Source organism: Drosophila tropicalis, unplaced genomic scaffold, assembly GCF_018151085.1.
Source record: "Drosophila tropicalis isolate 14030-0801.00 unplaced genomic scaffold, ASM1815108v1 contig_845, whole genome shotgun sequence".
NCBI classification, from domain to species: Eukaryota; Metazoa; Arthropoda; class Insecta; order Diptera; family Drosophilidae; genus Drosophila; species Drosophila tropicalis.
The window spans coordinates 12,621,248-12,643,160 of record NW_027173338.1 but is presented as its reverse complement, the minus strand read 5'-3'; the positions used below and the strand labels follow the sequence as shown (position 1 = coordinate 12,643,160).

At 38.4% G+C, this 21,913-nt stretch overlaps 4 protein-coding genes across 4 annotated transcripts; 3 read left to right on the top strand and 1 right to left on the bottom strand.

Moving 5' to 3' along the window:
- The first annotated feature begins 1,740 nt into the window (after positions 1 to 1,740).
- Positions 1,741 to 14,692, top strand: LOC137581395 (tRNA (cytosine(38)-C(5))-methyltransferase-like). The gene is made up of 4 exons (XM_068295622.1): positions 1,741 to 1,801; positions 1,852 to 2,222; positions 2,567 to 2,569; positions 14,543 to 14,692. The coding sequence occupies exons 1-4, from the start codon at positions 1,741 to 1,743 to the stop codon at positions 14,690 to 14,692; spliced, it is 585 nt and encodes a 194-aa protein (XP_068151723.1).
- A 38-nt stretch (positions 14,693 to 14,730) lies between these two features.
- On the top strand, positions 14,731 to 19,394 carry LOC137581396 (tRNA (cytosine(38)-C(5))-methyltransferase-like). Its single transcript, XM_068295623.1, has 5 exons — positions 14,731 to 15,027; positions 15,078 to 16,661; positions 16,939 to 17,968; positions 18,035 to 18,583; positions 18,646 to 19,394. The coding sequence occupies exons 1-2, from the start codon at positions 14,967 to 14,969 to the stop codon at positions 16,037 to 16,039; spliced, it is 1,023 nt and encodes a 340-aa protein (XP_068151724.1). The 5' UTR covers positions 14,731 to 14,966; the 3' UTR covers positions 16,040 to 16,661; positions 16,939 to 17,968; positions 18,035 to 18,583; positions 18,646 to 19,394.
- Positions 16,521 to 19,394, top strand: Ced-12 (engulfment and cell motility Ced-12). The gene is given in 5 exon segments (XM_068295615.1): positions 16,521 to 16,661; positions 16,939 to 17,864; positions 17,866 to 17,968; positions 18,035 to 18,583; positions 18,646 to 19,394. Coding segments are annotated over 5 exon segments (2,187 nt in total). The 5' UTR covers positions 16,521 to 16,549; the 3' UTR covers positions 19,143 to 19,394.
- On the bottom strand, positions 19,382 to 21,699 carry Patsas (palmitoyltransferase Patsas). Its single transcript, XM_068295619.1, has 2 exons — positions 20,091 to 21,699; positions 19,382 to 20,027 (listed from the first exon to the last, which is right to left on the bottom strand). Exons 1-2 carry the CDS (start codon positions 21,513 to 21,515, stop codon positions 19,836 to 19,838), a joined length of 1,617 nt encoding a protein of 538 aa, XP_068151720.1. The 5' UTR covers positions 21,516 to 21,699; the 3' UTR covers positions 19,382 to 19,835.
- Positions 21,700 to 21,913: the final 214 nt, after the last annotated feature.

Genomic DNA, 21,913 nt, shown 5'->3' with positions numbered 1-21,913 from the left:
TTATTTTGTGGAGTTGGTGGCATGCAATATGCATTTAATTGTAAGTAAGTTCCTTTTTCAAATACAGATTCTAATTTTATCTTCCCGCAGACGCCAAGTTGCAAGGAGAAGTCGTTGCGGCAATGGATGTCAACACAGTTGCAAGTAAAGTTTATGCCCACAATTATAAAAATCCAAAATATTTGAAAACCCGGAATATTCAAAGTTTAAGTGAGAAGGAAGTTAATAAATTGAATGCCAATATGCTGCTAATATCACCGCCATGCCAACCACATACTCGTCAAGGGCTACAACGCAAAACCGAAGATAAGCGTTCCTCTGCCTTAAACCAATTATGTTCGTTACTGCTAAAATGCGAATCCATAAAGTACATTCTTATGGAAAATGTCAAAGGTTTTGAATGTTCACAGGCTCGCCAACAATTTATTGAGGCTTTGCAGCAGGCCAAATTTTACTAGAGAGTTTATATTAACGCCTACCCAATTTCAAGTGCCAAATACTCGGTACATGTGTTACACAGCAAAAATACTTTGCCGGTTAGTACCGATGGACAACAAAGCGATTCGATGGAATTTCGTGTTTTGGAATTATTTTGTGGAGTTGGTGACATGCAATATGCATTTAATTGTAAGTAAGTTGCTGTTTCAAATACAGATTCTAATTTTACCTTCACGCAGACGCCAAGTTGCAAGGAGAAGTCGTTGCGGCAATGGATGTCAACACAGTTGCAAGTAAAGTTTATGCCCACAATTATAAAAATCCAAAATATTTGAAAACCCGGAATATTCAAAGTTTAAGTGAGAAGGAAGTTAATAAATTGAATGCCAATATGCTGCTAATATCACCGCCATGCCAACCACATACTCGTCAAGGGCTACAACGCAAAACCGAAGATAAGCGTTCCTCTGCCTTAAACCAATTATGTTCGTTACTGCTAAAATGCGAATCCATAAAGTACATTCTTATGGAAAATGTCAAAGGTTTTGAATGTTCACAGGCTCGCCAACAATTTATTGAGGCTTTGCAGCAGGCCAAATTTTACTGGAGAGTTTATATTAACGCCTACCCAATTTCAAGTGCCAAATACTCGGTACATGTGTTACACAGCAAAAATACTTTGCCGGTTGGTACCGATGGACAACAAAGCGATTCGATGGAATTTCGTGTTTTGGAATTATTTTGTGGAGTTGGTGGCATGCAATATGCATTTAATTGTAAGTAAGTTCCTTTTTCAAATACAGATTCTAATTTTATCTTCCCGCAGACGCCAAGTTGCAAGGAGAAGTCGTTGCGGCAATGGATGTCAACACAGTTGCAAGTAAAGTTTATGCCCACAATTATAAAAATCCAAAATATTTGAAAACCCGGAATATTCAAAGTATAAGTGAGAAGGAAGTTAATAAATTGAATGCCAATATGCTGCTAATATCACCGCCATGCCAACCACATACTCGTCAAGGGCTACAACGCAAAACCGAAGATAAGCGTTCCTCTGCCTTAAACCAATTATGTTCGTTACTGCTAAAATGCGAATCCATAAAGTACATTCTTATGGAAAATGTCAAAGGTTTTGAATGTTCACAGGCTCGCCAACAATTTATTGAGGCTTTGCAGCAGGCCAAATTTTACTGGAGAGTTTATATTAACGCCTACCCAATTTCAAGTGCCAAATACTCGGTACATGTGTTACACAGCAAAAATACTTTGCCGGTTGGTACCGATGGACAACAAAGCGATTCGATGGAATTTCGTGTTTTGGAATTATTTAGTGGAGTTGGTGGCATGCATTATGCATTTAACTGTAAGTAAGTTGCTGTTTCAAATACAGATTCTAATTTTACCTTCACGCAGACGCCAAGTTGCAAGGAGAAGTCGTTGCGGCAATGGATGTCAACACAGTTGCAAGTAAAGTTTATGCCCACAATTATAAAAATCCAAAATATTTGAAAACCCGGAATATTCAAAGTTTAAGTGAGAAGGAAGTTAATAAATTGAATGCCAATATGCTGCTAATATCACCGCCATGCCAACCACATACTCGTCAAGGGCTACAACGCAAAACCGAAGATAAGCGTTCCTCTGCCTTAAACCAATTATGTTCGTTACTGCTAAAATGCGAATCCATAAAGTACATTCTTATGGAAAATGTCAAAGGTTTTGAATGTTCACAGGCTCGCCAACAATTTATTGAGGCTTTGCAGCAGGCCAAATTTTACTGGAGAGTTTATATTAACGCCTACCCAATTTCAAGTGCCAAATACTCGGTACATGTGTTACACAGCAAAAATACTTTGCCGGTTGGTACCGATGGACAACAAAGCGATTCGATGGAATTTCGTGTTTTGGAATTATTTTGTGGAGTTGGTGGCATGCAATATGCATTTAATTGTAAGTAAGTTCCTTTTTCAAATACAGATTCTAATTTTATCTTCCCGCAGACGCCAAGTTGCAAGGAGAAGTCGTTGCGGCAATGGATGTCAACACAGTTGCAAGTAAAGTTTATGCCCACAATTATAAAAATCCAAAATATTTGAAAACCCGGAATATTCAAAGTCTAAGTGAGAAGGAAGTTAATAAATTGAATGCCAATATGCTGCTAATATTACCGCCATGCCAACCACATACTCGTCAAGGGCTACAACGCAAAACCGAAGATAAGCGTTCCTCTGCATTAAACCAATTATGCTCGTTACTGCTAAAATGCGAATCCATAAAGTACATTCTTATGGAAAATGTCAAAGGTTTTGAATGTTCACAGGCTCGCCAACAATTTATTGAGGCTTTGCAGCAGGCCAAATTTTACTGGAGAGTTTATATTAACGCCTACCCAATTTCAAGTGCCAAATACTCGGTACATGTGTTACACAGCAAAAATACTTTGCCGGTTGGTACCGATGGACAACAAAGCGATTCGATGGAATTTCGTGTTTTGGAATTATTTTGTGGAGTTGGTGGCATGCAATATGCATTTTATTGTAAGTAAGTTCCTTTTTCAAATACAGATTCTAATTTTATCTTCCCGCAGACGCCAAGTTGCAAGGAGAAGTCGTTGCGGCAATGGATGTCAACACAGTTGCAAGTAAAGTTTATGCCCACAATTATAAAAATCCAAAATATTTGAAAACCCGGAATTCAAAGTTTAAGTGAGAAGGAAGTTAATAAATTGAATGCCAATATGCTGCTAATATCACCGCCATGCCAACCACATACTCGTCAAGGGCTACAACGCAAAACCGAAGATAAGCGTTCCTCTGCCTTAAACCAATTATGTTCGTTACTGCTAAAATGCGAATCCATAAAGTACATTCTTATGGAAAATGTCAAAGGTTTTGAATGTTCACAGGCTCGCCAACAATTTATTGAGGCTTTGCAGCAGGCCAAATTTTACTGGAGAGTTTATATTAACGCCTACCCAATTTCAAGTGCCAAATACTCGGTACATGTGTTACACAGCAAAAAATACTTTGCCGGTTGGTACCGATGGACAACAAAGCGATTCGATGGAATTTCGTGTTTTGGAATTATTTTGTGGAGTTGGTGGCATGCAATATGCATTTAATTGTAAGTAAGTTCCTTTTTCAAATACAGATTCTAATTTTATCTTCCCGCAGACGCCAAGTTGCAAGGAGAAGTCGTTGCGGCAATGGATGTCAACACAGTTGCAAGTAAAGTTTATGCCCACAATTATAAAAATCCAAAATATTTGAAAACCCGGAATATTCAAAGTTTAAGTGAGAAGGAAGTTAATAAATTGAATGCCAATATGCTGCTAATATCACCGCCATGCCAACCACATACTCGTCAAGGGCTACAACGCAAAACCGAAGATAAGCGTTCCTCTGCCTTAAACCAATTATGTTCGTTACTGCTAAAATGCGAATCCATAAAGTACATTCTTATGGAAAATGTCAAAGGTTTTGAATGTTCACAGGCTCGCCAACAATTTATTGAGGCTTTGCAGCAGGCCAAATTTTACTAGAGAGTTTATATTAACGCCTACCCAATTTCAAGTGCCAAATACTCGGTACATGTGTTACACAGCAAAAATACTTTGCCGGTTGGTACCGATGGACAACAAAGCGATTCGATGGAATTTCGTGTTTTGGAATTATTTTGTGGAGTTGGTGGCATGCAATATGCATTTAATTGTAAGTAAGTTCCTTTTTCAAATACAGATTCTAATTTTATCTTCCCGCAGACGCCAAGTTGCAAGGAGAAGTCGTTGCGGCAATGGATGTCAACACAGTTGCAAGTAAAGTTTATGCCCACAATTATAAAAATCCAAAATATTTGAAAACCCGGAATATTCAAAGTCTAAGTGAGAAGGAAGTTAATAAATTGAATGCCAATATGCTGCTAATATTACCGCCATGCCAACCACATACTCGTCAAGGGCTACAACGCAAAACCGAAGATAAGCGTTCCTCTGCCTTAAACCAATTATGCTCGTTACTGCTAAAATGCGAATCCATAAAGTACATTCTTATGGAAAATGTCAAAGGTTTTGAATGTTCACATGCTCGCCAACAATTTATTGAGGCTTTGCAGCAGGCCAAATTTTACTGGAGAGTTTATATTAACGCCTACCCAATTTCAAGTGCCAAATACTCGGTACATGTGTTACACAGCAAAAATACTTTGCCGGTTGGTACCGATGGACAACAAAGCGATTCGATGGAATTTCGTGTTTTGGAATTATTTTGTGGAGTTGGTGGCATGCAATATGCATTTAATTGTAAGTAAGTTCCTTTTTCAAATACAGATTCTAATTTTATCTTCCCGCAGACGCCAAGTTGCAAGGAGAAGTCGTTGCGGCAATGGATGTCAACACAGTTGCAAGTAAAGTTTATGCCCACAATTATAAAAATCCAAAATATTTGAAAACCCGGAATATTCAATGTTTAAGTGAGAAGGAAGTTAATAAATTGAATGCCAATATTCTGCTAATATCACCGCCATGCCAACCACATACTCGTCAAGGGCTACAACGCAAAACCGAAGATAAGCGTTCCTCTGCCTTAAACCAATTATGTTCGTTACTGCTAAAATGCGAATCCATAAAGTACATTCTTATGGAAAATGTCAAAGGTTTTGAATGTTCACAGGCTCGCCAACAATTTATTGAGGCTTTGCAGCAGGCCAAATTTTACTGGAGAGTTTATATTAACGCCTACCCAATTTCAAGTGCCAAATACTCGGTACATGTGTTACACAGCAAAAATACTTTGCCGGTTGGTACCGATGGACAACAAAGCGATTCGATGGAATTTCGTGTTTTGGAATTATTTTGTGGAGTTGGTGGCATGCAATATGCATTTTATTGTAAGTAAGTTCCTTTTTCAAATACAGATTCTAATTTTATCTTCCCGCAGACGCCAAGTTGCAAGGAGAAGTCGTTGCGGCAATGGATGTCAACACAGTTGCAAGTAAAGTTTATGCCCACAATTATAAAAATCCAAAATATTTGAAAACCCGGAATTCAAAGTTTAAGTGAGAAGGAAGTTAATAAATTGAATGCCAATATGCTGCTAATATCACCGCCATGCCAACCACATACTCGTCAAGGGCTACAACGCAAAACCGAAGATAAGCGTTCCTCTGCCTTAAACCAATTATGTTCGTTACTGCTAAAATGCGAATCCATAAAGTACATTCTTATGGAAAATGTCAAAGGTTTTGAATGTTCACAGGCTCGCCAACAATTTATTGAGGCTTTGCAGCAGGCCAAATTTTACTGGAGAGTTTATATTAACGCCTACCCAATTTCAAGTGCCAAATACTCGGTACATGTGTTACACAGCAAAAAATACTTTGCCGGTTGGTACCGATGGACAACAAAGCGATTCGATGGAATTTCGTGTTTTGGAATTATTTTGTGGAGTTGGTGGCATGCAATATGCATTTAATTGTAAGTAAGTTCCTTTTTCAAATACAGATTCTAATTTTATCTTCCCGCAGACGCCAAGTTGCAAGGAGAAGTCGTTGCGGCAATGGATGTCAACACAGTTGCAAGTAAAGTTTATGCCCACAATTATAAAAATCCAAAATATTTGAAAACCCGGAATATTCAAAGTTTAAGTGAGAAGGAAGTTAATAAATTGAATGCCAATATGCTGCTAATATCACTGCCATGCCAACCACATACTCGTCAAGGGCTACAACGCAAAACCGAAGATAAGCGTTCCTCTGCCTTAAACCAATTATGTTCGTTACTGCTAAAATGCGAATCCATAAAGTACATTCTTATGGAAAATGTCAAAGGTTTTGAATGTTCACAGGCTCGCCAACAATTTATTGAGGCTTTGCAGCAGGCCAAATTTTACTAGAGAGTTTATATTAACGCCTACCCAATTTCAAGTGCCAAATACTCGGTACATGTGTTACACAGCAAAAATACTTTGCCGGTTGGTACCGATGGACAACAAAGCGATTCGATGGAATTTCGTGTTTTGGAATTATTTTGTGGAGTTGGTGGCATGCAATATGCATTTAATTGTAAGTAAGTTCCTTTTTCAAATACAGATTCTAATTTTATCTTCCCGCAGACGCCAAGTTGCAAGGAGAAGTCGTTGCGGCAATGGATGTCAACACAGTTGCAAGTAAAGTTTATGCCCACAATTATAAAAATCCAAAATATTTGAAAACCCGGAATATTCAAAGTCTAAGTGAGAAGGAAGTTAATAAATTGAATGCCAATATGCTGCTAATATTACCGCCATGCCAACCACATACTCGTCAAGGGCTACAACGCAAAACCGAAGATAAGCGTTCCTCTGCCTTAAACCAATTATGCTCGTTACTGCTAAAATGCGAATCCATAAAGTACATTCTTATGGAAAATGTCAAAGGTTTTGAATGTTCACATGCTCGCCAACAATTTATTGAGGCTTTGCAGCAGGCCAAATTTTACTGGAGAGTTTATATTAACGCCTACCCAATTTCAAGTGCCAAATACTCGGTACATGTGTTACACAGCAAAAATACTTTGCCGGTTGGTACCGATGGACAACAAAGCGATTCGATGGAATTTCGTGTTTTGGAATTATTTTGTGGAGTTGGTGGCATGCAATATGCATTTAATTGTAAGTAAGTTCCTTTTTCAAATACAGATTCTAATTTTATCTTCCCGCAGACGCCAAGTTGCAAGGAGAAGTCGTTGCGGCAATGGATGTCAACACAGTTGCAAGTAAAGTTTATGCCCACAATTATAAAAATCCAAAATATTTGAAAACCCGGAATATTCAATGTTTAAGTGAGAAGGAAGTTAATAAATTGAATGCCAATATTCTGCTAATATCACCGCCATGCCAACCACATACTCGTCAAGGGCTACAACGCAAAACCGAAGATAAGCGTTCCTCTGCCTTAAACCAATTATGTTCGTTACTGCTAAAATGCGAATCCATAAAGTACATTCTTATGGAAAATGTCAAAGGTTTTGAATGTTCACAGGCTCGCCAACAATTTATTGAGGCTTTGCAGCAGGCCAAATTTTACTGGAGAGTTTATATTAACGCCTACCCAATTTCAAGTGCCAAATACTCGGTACATGTGTTACACAGCAAAAATACTTTGCCGGTTGGTACCGATGGACAACAAAGCGATTCGATGGAATTTCGTGTTTTGGAATTATTTTGTGGAGTTGGTGGCATGCAATATGCATTTAATTGTAAGTAAGTTCCTTTTTCAAATACAGATTCTAATTTTATCTTCCCGCAGACGCCAAGTTGCAAGGAGAAGTCGTTGCGGCAATGGATGTCAACACAGTTGCAAGTAAAGTTTATGCCCACAATTATAAAAATCCAAAATATTTGAAAACCCGGAATATTCAAAGTCTAAGTGAGAAGGAAGTTAATAAATTGAATGCCAATATGCTGCTAATATTACCGCCATGCCAACCACATACTCGTCAAGGGCTACAACGCAAAACCGAAGATAAGCGTTCCTCTGCATTAAACCAATTATGCTCGTTACTGCTAAAATGCGAATCCATAAAGTACATTCTTATGGAAAATGTCAAAGGTTTTGAATGTTCACAGGCTCGCCAACAATTTATTGAGGCTTTGCAGCAGGCCAAATTTTACTGGAGAGTTTATATTAACGCCTACCCAATTTCAAGTGCCAAATACTCGGTACATGTGTTACACAGCAAAAATACTTTGCCGGTTGGTACCGATGGACAACAAAGCGATTCGATGGAATTTCGTGTTTTGGAATTATTTTGTGGAGTTGGTGGCATGCAATATGCATTTTATTGTAAGTAAGTTCCTTTTTCAAATACAGATTCTAATTTTATCTTCCCGCAGACGCCAAGTTGCAAGGAGAAGTCGTTGCGGCAATGGATGTCAACACAGTTGCAAGTAAAGTTTATGCCCACAATTATAAAAATCCAAAATATTTGAAAACCCGGAATATTCAAAGTCTAAGTGAGAAGGAAGTTAATAAATTGAATGCCAATATGCTGCTAATATTACCGCCATGCCAACCACATACTCGTCAAGGGCTACAACGCAAAACCGAAGATAAGCGTTCCTCTGCCTTAAACCAATTATGCTCGTTACTGCTAAAATGCGAATCCATAAAGTACATTCTTATGGAAAATGTCAAAGGTTTTGAATGTTCACATGCTCGCCAACAATTTATTGAGGCTTTGCAGCAGGCCAAATTTTACTGGAGAGTTTATATTAACGCCTACCCAATTTCAAGTGCCAAATACTCGGTACATGTGTTACACAGCAAAAATACTTTGCCGGTTGGTACCGATGGACAACAAAGCGATTCGATGGAATTTCGTGTTTTGGAATTATTTTGTGGAGTTGGTGGCATGCAATATGCATTTAATTGTAAGTAAGTTCCTTTTTCAAATACAGATTCTAATTTTATCTTCCCGCAGACGCCAAGTTGCAAGGAGAAGTCGTTGCGGCAATGGATGTCAACACAGTTGCAAGTAAAGTTTATGCCCACAATTATAAAAATCCAAAATATTTGAAAACCCGGAATATTCAATGTTTAAGTGAGAAGGAAGTTAATAAATTGAATGCCAATATTCTGCTAATATCACCGCCATGCCAACCACATACTCGTCAAGGGCTACAACGCAAAACCGAAGATAAGCGTTCCTCTGCCTTAAACCAATTATGTTCGTTACTGCTAAAATGCGAATCCATAAAGTACATTCTTATGGAAAATGTCAAAGGTTTTGAATGTTCACAGGCTCGCCAACAATTTATTGAGGCTTTGCAGCAGGCCAAATTTTACTGGAGAGTTTATATTAACGCCTACCCAATTTCAAGTGCCAAATACTCGGTACATGTGTTACACAGCAAAAATACTTTGCCGGTTGGTACCGATGGACAACAAAGCGATTCGATGGAATTTCGTGTTTTGGAATTATTTTGTGGAGTTGGTGGCATGCAATATGCATTTAATTGTAAGTAAGTTCCTTTTTCAAATACAGATTCTAATTTTATCTTCCCGCAGACGCCAAGTTGCAAGGAGAAGTCGTTGCGGCAATGGATGTCAACACAGTTGCAAGTAAAGTTTATGCCCACAATTATAAAAATCCAAAATATTTGAAAACCCGGAATATTCAAAGTCTAAGTGAGAAGGAAGTTAATAAATTGAATGCCAATATGCTGCTAATATTACCGCCATGCCAACCACATACTCGTCAAGGGCTACAACGCAAAACCGAAGATAAGCGTTCCTCTGCATTAAACCAATTATGCTCGTTACTGCTAAAATGCGAATCCATAAAGTACATTCTTATGGAAAATGTCAAAGGTTTTGAATGTTCACAGGCTCGCCAACAATTTATTGAGGCTTTGCAGCAGGCCAAATTTTACTGGAGAGTTTATATTAACGCCTACCCAATTTCAAGTGCCAAATACTCGGTACATGTGTTACACAGCAAAAATACTTTGCCGGTTGGTACCGATGGACAACAAAGCGATTCGATGGAATTTCGTGTTTTGGAATTATTTTGTGGAGTTGGTGGCATGCAATATGCATTTTATTGTAAGTAAGTTCCTTTTTCAAATACAGATTCTAATTTTATCTTCCCGCAGACGCCAAGTTGCAAGGAGAAGTCGTTGCGGCAATGGATGTCAACACAGTTGCAAGTAAAGTTTATGCCCACAATTATAAAAATCCAAAATATTTGAAAACCCGGAATTCAAAGTTTAAGTGAGAAGGAAGTTAATAAATTGAATGCCAATATGCTGCTAATATCACCGCCATGCCAACCACATACTCGTCAAGGGCTACAACGCAAAACCGAAGATAAGCGTTCCTCTGCCTTAAACCAATTATGTTCGTTACTGCTAAAATGCGAATCCATAAAGTACATTCTTATGGAAAATGTCAAAGGTTTTGAATGTTCCCAGGCTCGCCAACAATTTATTGAGGCTTTGCAGCAGGCCAAATTTTACTGGAGAGTTTATATTAACGCCTACCCAATTTCAAGTGCCAAATACTCGGTACATGTGTTACACAGCAAAAATACTTTGCCGGTTGGTACCGATGGACAACAAAGCGATTCGATGGAATTTCGTGTTTTGGAATTATTTTGTGGAGTTGGTGGCATGCAATATGCATTTAATTGTAAGTAAGTTCCTTTTTCAAATACAGATTCTAATTTTATCTTCCCGCAGACGCCAAGTTGCAAGGAGAAGTCGTTGCGGCAATGGATGTCAACACAGTTGCAAGTAAAGTTTATGCCCACAATTATAAAAATCCAAAATATTTGAAAACCCGGAATATTCAAAGTCTAAGTGAGAAGGAAGTTAATAAATTGAATGCCAATATGCTGCTAATATTACCGCCATGCCAACCACATACTCGTCAAGGGCTACAACGCAAAACCGAAGATAAGCGTTCCTCTGCCTTAAACCAATTATGCTCGTTACTGCTAAAATGCGAATCCATAAAGTACATTCTTATGGAAAATGTCAAAGGTTTTGAATGTTCACATGCTCGCCAACAATTTATTGAGGCTTTGCAGCAGGCCAAATTTTACTGGAGAGTTTATATTAACGCCTACCCAATTTCAAGTGCCAAATACTCGGTACATGTGTTACACAGCAAAAATACTTTGCCGGTTGGTACCGATGGACAACAAAGCGATTCGATGGAATTTCGTGTTTTGGAATTATTTTGTGGAGTTGGTGGCATGCAATATGCATTTAATTGTAAGTAAGTTCCTTTTTCAAATACAGATTCTAATTTTATCTTCCCGCAGACGCCAAGTTGCAAGGAGAAGTCGTTGCGGCAATGGATGTCAACACAGTTGCAAGTAAAGTTTATGCCCACAATTATAAAAATCCAAAATATTTGAAAACCCGGAATATTCAATGTTTAAGTGAGAAGGAAGTTAATAAATTGAATGCCAATATTCTGCTAATATCACCGCCATGCCAACCACATACTCGTCAAGGGCTACAACGCAAAACCGAAGATAAGCGTTCCTCTGCCTTAAACCAATTATGTTCGTTACTGCTAAAATGCGAATCCATAAAGTACATTCTTATGGAAAATGTCAAAGGTTTTGAATGTTCACAGGCTCGCCAACAATTTATTGAGGCTTTGCAGCAGGCCAAATTTTACTGGAGAGTTTATATTAACGCCTACCCAATTTCAAGTGCCAAATACTCGGTACATGTGTTACACAGCAAAAAATACTTTGCCGGTTGGTACCGATGGACAACAAAGCGATTCGATGGAATTTCGTGTTTTGGAATTATTTTGTGGAGTTGGTGGCATGCAATATGCATTTAATTGTAAGTAAGTTCCTTTTTCAAATACAGATTCTAATTTTATCTTCCCGCAGACGCCAAGTTGCAAGGAGAAGTCGTTGCGGCAATGGATGTCAACACAGTTGCAAGTAAAGTTTATGCCCACAATTATAAAAATCCAAAATATTTGAAAACCCGGAATATTCAAAGTTTAAGTGAGAAGGAAGTTAATAAATTGAATGCCAATATGCTGCTAATATCACCGCCATGCCAACCACATACTCGTCAAGGGCTACAACGCAAAACCGAAGATAAGCGTTCCTCTGCCTTAAACCAATTATGTTCGTTACTGCTAAAATGCGAATCCATAAAGTACATTCTTATGGAAAATGTCAAAGGTTTTGAATGTTCACAGGCTCGCCAACAATTTATTGAGGCTTTGCAGCAGGCCAAATTTTACTAGAGAGTTTATATTAACGCCTACCCAATTTCAAGTGCCAAATACTCGGTACATGTGTTACACAGCAAAAATACTTTGCCGGTTGGTACCGATGGACAACAAAGCGATTCGATGGAATTTCGTGTTTTGGAATTATTTTGTGGAGTTGGTGGCATGCAATATGCATTTAATTGTAAGTAAGTTCCTTTTTCAAATACAGATTCTAATTTTATCTTCCCGCAGACGCCAAGTTGCAAGGAGAAGTCGTTGCGGCAATGGATGTCAACACAGTTGCAAGTAAAGTTTATGCCCACAATTATAAAAATCCAAAATATTTGAAAACCCGGAATATTCAAAGTTTAAGTGAGAAGGAAGTTAATAAATTGAATGCCAATATGCTGCTAATATCACCGCCATGCCAACCACATACTCGTCAAGGGCTACAACGCAAAACCGAAGATAAGCGTTCCTCTGCCTTAAACCAATTATGCTCGTTACTGCTAAAATGCGAATCCATAAAGTACATTCTTATGGAAAATGTCAAAGGTTTTGAATGTTCACAGGCTCGCCAACAATTTATTGAGGCTTTGCAGCAGGCCAAATTTTACTGGAGAGTTTATATTAACGCCTACCCAATTTCAAGTGCCAAATACTCGGTACATGTGTTACACAGCAAAAATACTTTGCCGGTTGGTACCGATGGACAACAAAGCGATTCGATGGAATTTCGTGTTTTGGAATTATTTTGTGGAGTTGGTGGCATGCAATATGCATTTAATTGTAAGTAAGTACCTTTTTCAAATACATATTCTAATTTTATCTTCCCGCAGACGCCAAGTTGCAAGGAGAAGTCGTTGCGGCAATGGATGTCAACACAGTTGCAAGTAAAGTTTATGCCCACAATTATAAAAATCCAAAATATTTGAAAACCCGGAATATTCAAAGTTTAAGTGAGAAGGAAGTTAATAAATTGAATGCCAATATGCTGCTAATATCACCACCATGCCAACCACATACTCGTCAAGGGCTACAACGCAAAACCGAAGATAAGCGTTCCTCTGCCTTAAACCAATTATGTTCGTTACTGCTAAAATGCGAATCCATAAAGTACATTCTTATGGAAAATGTCAAAGGTTTTGAATGTTCACAGGCTCGCCAACAATTTATTGAGGCTTTGCAGCAGGCCAAATTTTACTGGAGAGTTTATATTAACGCCTACCCAATTTCAAGTGCCAAATACTCGGTACATGTGTTACACAGCAAAAATACTTTGCCGGTTGGTACCGATGGACAACAAAGCGATTCGATGGAATTTCGTGTTTTGGAATTATTTTGTGGAGTTGGTGGCATGCAATATGCATTTAATTGTAAGTAAGTTCCTTTTTCAAATACAGATTCTAATTTTATCTTCCCGCAGACGCCAAGTTGCAAGGAGAAGTCATTGCGGCAATGGATGTCAACACAGTTGCAAGTAAAGTTTATGCCCTTGCAATAAAAATCCAAAATATTTGAAAATCCGGAATATTCAAAGTTTAAGTGAGAAGGAAGTTAATAAATTGAATGCCAATATGCTGCTAATATCACCGCCATGCCGACCACATACTCGTCAAGGGCTACAATGCGATACCGAAGATAAGCGTTCCTCTGCCTTAAACCAATTATGCTCGTTACTGCTAAAATGTGAATCCATAAAGTACATTCTTATGGAAAATGTCAAAGGTTTTGAATGTTCACAGGCTCGCCAACAATTTATTGAGGCTTTGCAGCCGGCCAAATTTTACTGGAGAGTTTATATTAACGCCTACCCAATTTCAAGTGCCAAATACTCGGTACATGTGTTACACAGCAAAAAAACCTTGCCGGTTGGTATCGATGGACAACAAAGCGATTTGATGGAATTTCGTGTTTTGGAATTATTTTGTGGAGTTGGTGGCATGCAATATGCATTTAATTGTAAATTCCTTTTTCAAATACAGATTCTAATTTTATCTTCCCGCAGACGCCAAGTTGCAAGGAGAAGTCGTTGCGGCAATGGATGTCAACACAGTTGCAAGTAAAGTTTATGCCCACAATTATAAAAATCCAAAATATTTAAAAACCCGGAATATTCAAAGTTTAAGTGAGAAGGAAGTTAATAAATTGAATGCCAATATGCTGCTAATATCACCGCCATGCCGACCACATACTCGTCAAGGGCTACAATGCGATACCGAAGATAAGCGTTCCTCTGCCTTAAACCAATTATGCTCGTTACTGCTAAAATGTGAATCCATAAAGTACATTCTTATGGAAAATGTCAAAGGTTTTGAATGTTCACAGGCTCGCCAACAATTTATTGCGGCTTTGCAGCAGGCCAAATTTTACTGGAGAGTTTATATTAACGCATACCCAATTTCAAGTGCCAAATACTAGGTATCGATACTATTGTTTAGGACGAAAGGACCAGGATTTTAATTTTCCCTCGGGAAAGATATGGGAGCAAGTGCATTATCCTGCCAATGAAATGGATACAATCTCATAAATTTGCTGCGTTAATGTTGACAACAGTGTATCGATAACATCGATGACGATAATTTCACTCCGATAACAGCATCGATAATATCGATTACGATAATTCCACGCCGATAACCGTGTAACGATAACGATAAATTTGCTCCAATAACATCGATGCCGATTACTTTTTTCAGATAAAAGTGCGATAGACTGTCAATCGATGGCTTTTGCACCACTAGTAGCATGTGTTACACAGCAAAAATACTTTGCCGGTTGGTACCGATGGACAACAAAGCGATTCGATGGAATTTCGTGTTTTAGAATTATTTAGTGGAGTTGGTGGCATGCATTATGCATTTAACTGTAAGTAAGTTGCTGTTTCAAATACAGATTCTAATTTTACCTTCACGCAGACGCCAAGTTGCAAGGAGAAGTCGTTGCGGCAATGGATGTCAACACAGTTGCAAATAAAGTTTATGCCCACAATTATAAAAATCCAAAATATTTGAAAACCCGGAATATTCAAAGTTTAAGTAAGAAGGAAGTTAATAAATTGAATGCCAATATGCTGCTAATGTCACCGCCATGCCAACCACATACTCGTCAAGGGCATCAACGCGATACCGAAGATAAGCGTTCCTCTGCCTTAAACCAATTATGCTCGTTACTGCCAAAATGCGAATCCATAAAGTACATTCTTATGGAAAATGTCAAAGGTTTTGAATGTTCACAGGCTCGCCAACAATTTATTGAGGCTTTGCAGCAGGCCAAATTTTACTGGAGAGAGTTTATATTAACGCCTACCCAATTTCAAGTGCCAAATACTCGGTATCGCTACTATTGTTTAGCACGAAAGGACCAGGATTTTAATTTTCCCTCGGGAAAGATATGGGAGCAAATGCCTGGGCAAGCGCTTCATCCTGCCAATGAAATGGATACAATCTCGTCATTACTTGAGCCAAGTATTTCAACCTCTGAGTTTTTAGTGCCGGATGGCGTCTTAAAACGAGTCTTAGTCATGGATATCGTGAATTGTGATCAAAACCGTTCAATGTGTTTTACCAAAGGATATACTCACTATACAGAGGGTACAGGCTCAATTTTTAGTCCACTCTTGCAGGAAGAATCGGATCGCCTGTTTGAAATTGTAAAAGAAATTGATAATGAACCAAATAGGACCAATTGTGAACGGTTGGACGTTTTGAGACAACTTAAATTGCGATACTTCACCCCACGAGAAGTGGCTCGCTTGATGAAATTTCCAGAAAATTTTGATTTTCCTCCTGATATAACAAACCGACAAAAATATCGTTTACTTGGCAATAGCATAAATGTCAAGGTTGTGGGTGAATTAATTAAATTATTAACCACTTAATGATCAGCAATGTCAACAGGAAATTCTATAGGAGGCCTTTAATAAGATGAATTTTAGTCTTAATGAGGCTATATCAAAAAACACTCGTGAGACTTCACTGCCTGACAATTTTTGTTTTTCGTAAACAAATTCAACCATTTTAATTGTTTTAAAATTTTATACTGTCTTATGGTTACACTAAAACCTACGATAATCACTGAAAATGGAATTTAGTAATTTTATCGCTCAAACATCATTGCATTATTCAAATTCAGTGACAATATTTTAAATAATATAATAGATATACATATAAAGTAGTTCTTTAGTACAAAAGGGAATTGGCGTAGCGTACTTAATTTTTCAAATTATATATCGAAAACAACAAATTTATCGGGACTGTTTAGCGGGATGATAAATTTGGCTTCTCCCATCACTTTTGCTCATCTCCAATTTAATTAATCAACCAACTAGAACAGCGAAAACACAATTATTAATTATTTTTGAAAATATTAATTTTAAACCGGCTTAGAAATGATACCCAAAAAAATGCCGGTTAAGGATGCTCACATTGTTAAAATAGCGGTTGAGCGTGAGAACCATATGGCCCAGTTGATAAATTTAGATCAGAGACATCCCCTAGCAAGTGAGTATTGTTCATAATATTAAAGATATGTTTCTATGCCTGTATACAAATATGTTTGTACATATGTACATAGATAATTGAGACCTAGACTGATTGCAATGATGCATAATTATTAAAAGTGTCGAATTGCACACATGAAACCACTGTATTCATACCTTAAATACGAACTCTAACAAAGGGCAACGACGAAACCGAAAAACAACGCCCTTTTTCACTTCTTGTTAAAATGCAAAAGCCTCCTTACTCTTCACTACTAACCGAAAGTTAACTTTTTCAGGCAAAATCCAGGAAATCTGTAATGGTTGGTCTATCAGTGACCATCAGAATTACGCTTTGCAATTCTGTGAGCCAAATAATCAAAAATATGTCACTGAAAAGAATCGCAATGAAATCAAAAATGGTTCTGTACTGCGCCTTCAGTACTCACCCTCGAAAACTGCTAGCGATGCTTTGGAAACATTACTCAATGGCAATTCCCAAGATAAAATCCAACGTCTCAAGGATTTGAGATCTTTAAGCTTAGATCATACGTTTGCCTTGGAATTTATCAAGGAAAAGGGTCTGGACATTCTCATTAAAATGATTGAAGATGTGCAGCAGAAAGAGGAGGAGATTTTAAAATATAGCTTGGCCAGTTTTGTAGAACTAATGGAACATGGCACTGTCTCTTGGGAGGTTCCTGAAAACTCATTTGTTTCGCGAAATATTGAAATTGTAAGAAATTTCCAGAAATACCCAACAAATTGCACGGAAAGCGCACTTTCAAATCTGGAAAATATTGTTCAGGCCAGCAGTAAATGTATTCTCGTAGCTGAACAAATCAAATTGCATGACATCTTGCTCTTACTGCAGGAGGTTAATTCACCGGTAATGCGTCAGAATGCCATAGCTTTGCTGAATGCACTGTTCCTAAAGGCAGATGAGCAACGTCGTCGTCGAATTGCCGAAGAAATTAGTGCCAAGCAATACCGTTTGGCCCTTATAGGTAACGGATTGAGTACTGAAATGACCCATCAGTTATATGTTTTGCAGACCCTGACCTTGGGTCTATTAGAGAAACGTATGCGCATGAAAATGAGTGCCCAAGACCAGGATGCCCATGAGAAAATCAAAGAATTGCGGCGCATAGCCTTTGACGATTATGCTGGTTCATTAAATTTAAATGATGAGAATTTGCGTCGTGGTGGCGGTGGGGGGAGGTAGTGGTGGAACGGGTAGCGGCAGTATCAATTTTTCCCAATATTATAAAAAATTAGGATTTAAATGCGATATTAATCCAACTCAGGATTTTATGGAAACACCACCAGGTAAGTGAATTGTACTGCCAGACTAAAGATGAATATATGTTAAAATAAAAAGTTTTCTATATTTAGGAATTTTAGCTTTAGACTGCATGTATTACTTCGCTCGCAATTATACGCAACAGTATGCTAAAATTGTTCACGAAAATTGTCGTGCGGATGAGCATGAATGTCCTTTTGGACGAACTTCGATTGAGTTGGTGAAAGTTTTATGCGATATTCTTCGCATTGGAGAACCGCCAGCAGAGCAATCTGGAGACTTTCAGCCCATGTTCTTCACACATGATTCACCATTTGAGGAATTCTTCTGCATTTGCGTTATTACTCTAAATCGCACTTGGAAGGATATGCGTGCGACTGCCGAAGATTTTAGTACCACCTTTAGTGTGGTGCGTGAGCAAATTCAACGTACTTTGAAGTGTCGTCCAGAAAATCTTGAGGATTTTAGAAGCAAAATAGCTTTGCTGACATATCAACAGATAACAACATTACGTCAACAAGAGCGCACATCCAAGGAAGAATGCGATTCAACCGCGTCGGCTATTGTAAAGCTCAAGGAAAAAATATCACCGCATATTTTAGAACTTATCAAGCTGCAACGCTTGTCCTTTTTGGTAGAGGGTATGTCCCTCTTGCCTGTTTTATAAATTTCCGTGGTATTAATTTTGGTACTTTATTCTCAGGAACTCGCTTCTCTAAATACTCACGAGGAACTCGCACAAAGGATAAATTCTGGTATGCTCGACTTTCGCCAAATCACAAGGTCATTCATTATGGTGACTGTGATGAGAAAAATATACCAACTCTCGAAGAGTTGCCCAAAAAGTTACCCATCAGCGAAATTAAACAACTGCTAGAGGGTAAAGAATGCCCACATATGAAAGAAAGTCGCCGTAAATCGGCTGTCAATTTGGCATTTTCTATTAGTTTTGAAAATACTGATCATTCCACTTTGGATTTTGTAGCACCAGATGAAAGTATTTTTAATTATTGGACAGATGGTATCAATGCATTGCTAGGTCAGGAAATGACCAGCAAACAGAAGAACGAAGATTTTGACACTTTGCTTTCTATGGAAATTAAATTGCGTTTGCTAGACACAGAAGGCGTTGATATAAGCAAAGATCCTCCACCCATACCAACAGACCCAGAGAACTACGATTTTTGTTTTGAGAGTTAAAGAAAACAAAACAAAAAGCATTTTGAGACTACCAAATATATGCGTGTTGTTAACCTCAATTATTAATATACATACACAACATGCATACCAAAGTGTAAACCATTCGATATATGTACATTACATTGATGTCAATGTTATATTCTTCCACGATTCCGATTTTCCTTTTTTCATCGTATTTAGTATTAGCGTGCAATTTCCCATCTGGACAAACACATTAGCCATTTAGTAAACATTTTACATGCAATTTATAAATTTTATTTATTTTATATTTAATTATTCTTTATAATAGGTTTTTTTTTTTTACAAAATTTAGAACAAGATAAGCATTTATTATGTTTAAGGGCACAATTTGATAACAACAGTAAGAAAAGCTAGCTAGCTATAATCCTCGGAATGCCGAAGTGGTTTAAAGGTTATAAATACTTTATAATTTGATAAACTTTTAGAGCAATGACGATGTGTGCAACTTTTTAAAAGTCAAGTCCAGCTTTTGTCTATCGTAGAATGTTTTTCGATTTACATTATCTTGTTATCTCTAACTAAGCCTTAAGCCTGAGAGAGGGAACAAATTTAAATGATCGGCAGCAAGCATGAATACACGAATTTAGCATAAATATGCTGCCGTTTCTCCTAATATTATCCACGAACAGTTACCTTACGCTTCCGTGCTGGAGCTCGCTCCTAGATTCTTAATCAAATATTATCCTCTAAAAGTAAATCGTTGTCATCCCCCCTATCTGGTAAACATACAAAGAACTCTAGCAAATTGAGTATAGGACCGCGCGAAAATGGATTCTGATAGCGTCCGCGTTTATCACGCAGATATGGATATCGTTTATAGTTGAACATCTCATTTGTGGTGAGATTCATGCAGGCATGAAGAATCTAAACAAAACGTTAAAGAACAATTAAAAAAAAAAGATATTTGTACGATATTCGTAGACTTACCGAAGTGCAGGTTAAAATCCAGCCCAAACCACAAAAAACAACTGCCTCGATGAGGCCCAACACGTAGAGCAATGTAAATCCTTCAATCATCACGCAGTAGCAAGCGAAATATATTGTAAATGAACAATTGACAGCCACCGATAAAACAAAAAGGAAGAACCACATGCGATTCCTTAAGCCGACACAATTGTAGATAAAGGGACAATGATGATCAAAATAAGATACACAGCGATTGCACACGCGGCAATGTTTGGCCCGAAGTGGCCGAAGACAACGGCAACTGTGACACAATCGGGTGAGCATAACATTTCTTTTTTTTAACTTGTCAAAATACGGAATTTGCTTAATGGCTCTGTAGTAGGTATCAGAGCTTAAAGGTATATAGCCAGGATCTCGACGATTGGCTATCGCCCAACTTATCCACATTACAGCATTCCAATATAAAAAGCAATAATGGGAACGTCGTAATATATTCCAAGTTATGGGTAGGGCTCGTATCATGTACATAGGATACCCCCAGAGTAGAACAGAGAAAAGAAATAAAAATAGAGGACCCTTAGAATCGCCAGCGCCTCCAAAGATCCAACCCCAACTCTCCGAGACTGAGGGAATCCAGCGTGATTTTTTCTTAACCTCTCCATATAGAAGTCGTACAACATCCTGATGCTGATGTGCTTGGGCTAGCATTATAGGTGTTTTGCCATTTTTATCCCTCGGCTCAAGATCTAACTGAGATTTCTCGCACAGAAGACGCACACAGGTCATATTACCCGAGAGACAGGCTAAATGGAGTGGTGTGGAACCAAAGTTATCAGTTTTTTGGAGCTCCACTCCCGAATACATTAAGAGCCGCATGAGATCTGCGTGTCCTTTGTAAGCTGCCCAATGCAGCGCTGTGTCACCATTAATGTCCGTCAAATTGTTTAAAGCTCCCATTCCCAGCAAGTACGCGGCCGTCGCTGTCCGGTTATACATGCATGCCAAGTGAAGTGGGGTTAAGCCTTTAAAATCCGCCGCATTGACAGCTACCCCCGCTTGAAGAAGAACCTGAACGACTGAGGCATGTCCTTTGCGGCAAGCCCAATGTATGGGTCGGGGTCCTTGAGTACCCAGGCAGGGCAAATCTATGGGTGCGGAACGTTCAATCAAATACCGCATAAGTTGAACGTGTCCATTTAAAGCTATCCAATGGGCTGGTGTATAGCCATGACGATCTCGAGCCGATAAACACTCCATTCCAAACTTTTCCACTAACTTCTCAACTTCGCTGACCTCTCCGTTTTTAATAATATCAAATATGTCATCAAGATTGACAGATGCTCCATCCGCACCTTCAAAAATCAAAACACTATCATGTTCTTCTTGACTAACTCCATCGAGAGCCCTGTCATCAGGGTGATCATGATGACCATCCTCTTCGACCATATTGCAAGATGCAGACGAGGCTGTCAGGGGCAGCGCCCATATGCTACGGGCCGCCGCCCCCCGGGACTAGGATGCACTTTGCTGGAAGCCACGTTGTAGAATTCGAATTCGACACCCGGTGGCGGTTGGTGATGTAAAGGATTCTCCAGTTTTGCTAGCTTTCTCGCAAACAGCAATTGCAAAAAAAAAAGTAAATTCTTCTTGAAAATCTGAAGGTAAACAGCACGAACTCGTGAAATTATGTCAGCAAAGAGTAAAAATCAATAATTTCTTCGAAAACAGGACGAAAATTAAGGCCAACTTCGAAATTCGAACTGGCGCCAAAGCTGTAGCAGCTGGTAGTTACTGACTTTATCGTGGACTACATTATAAATAAAGAGGTCGCTTATTTTAAAATA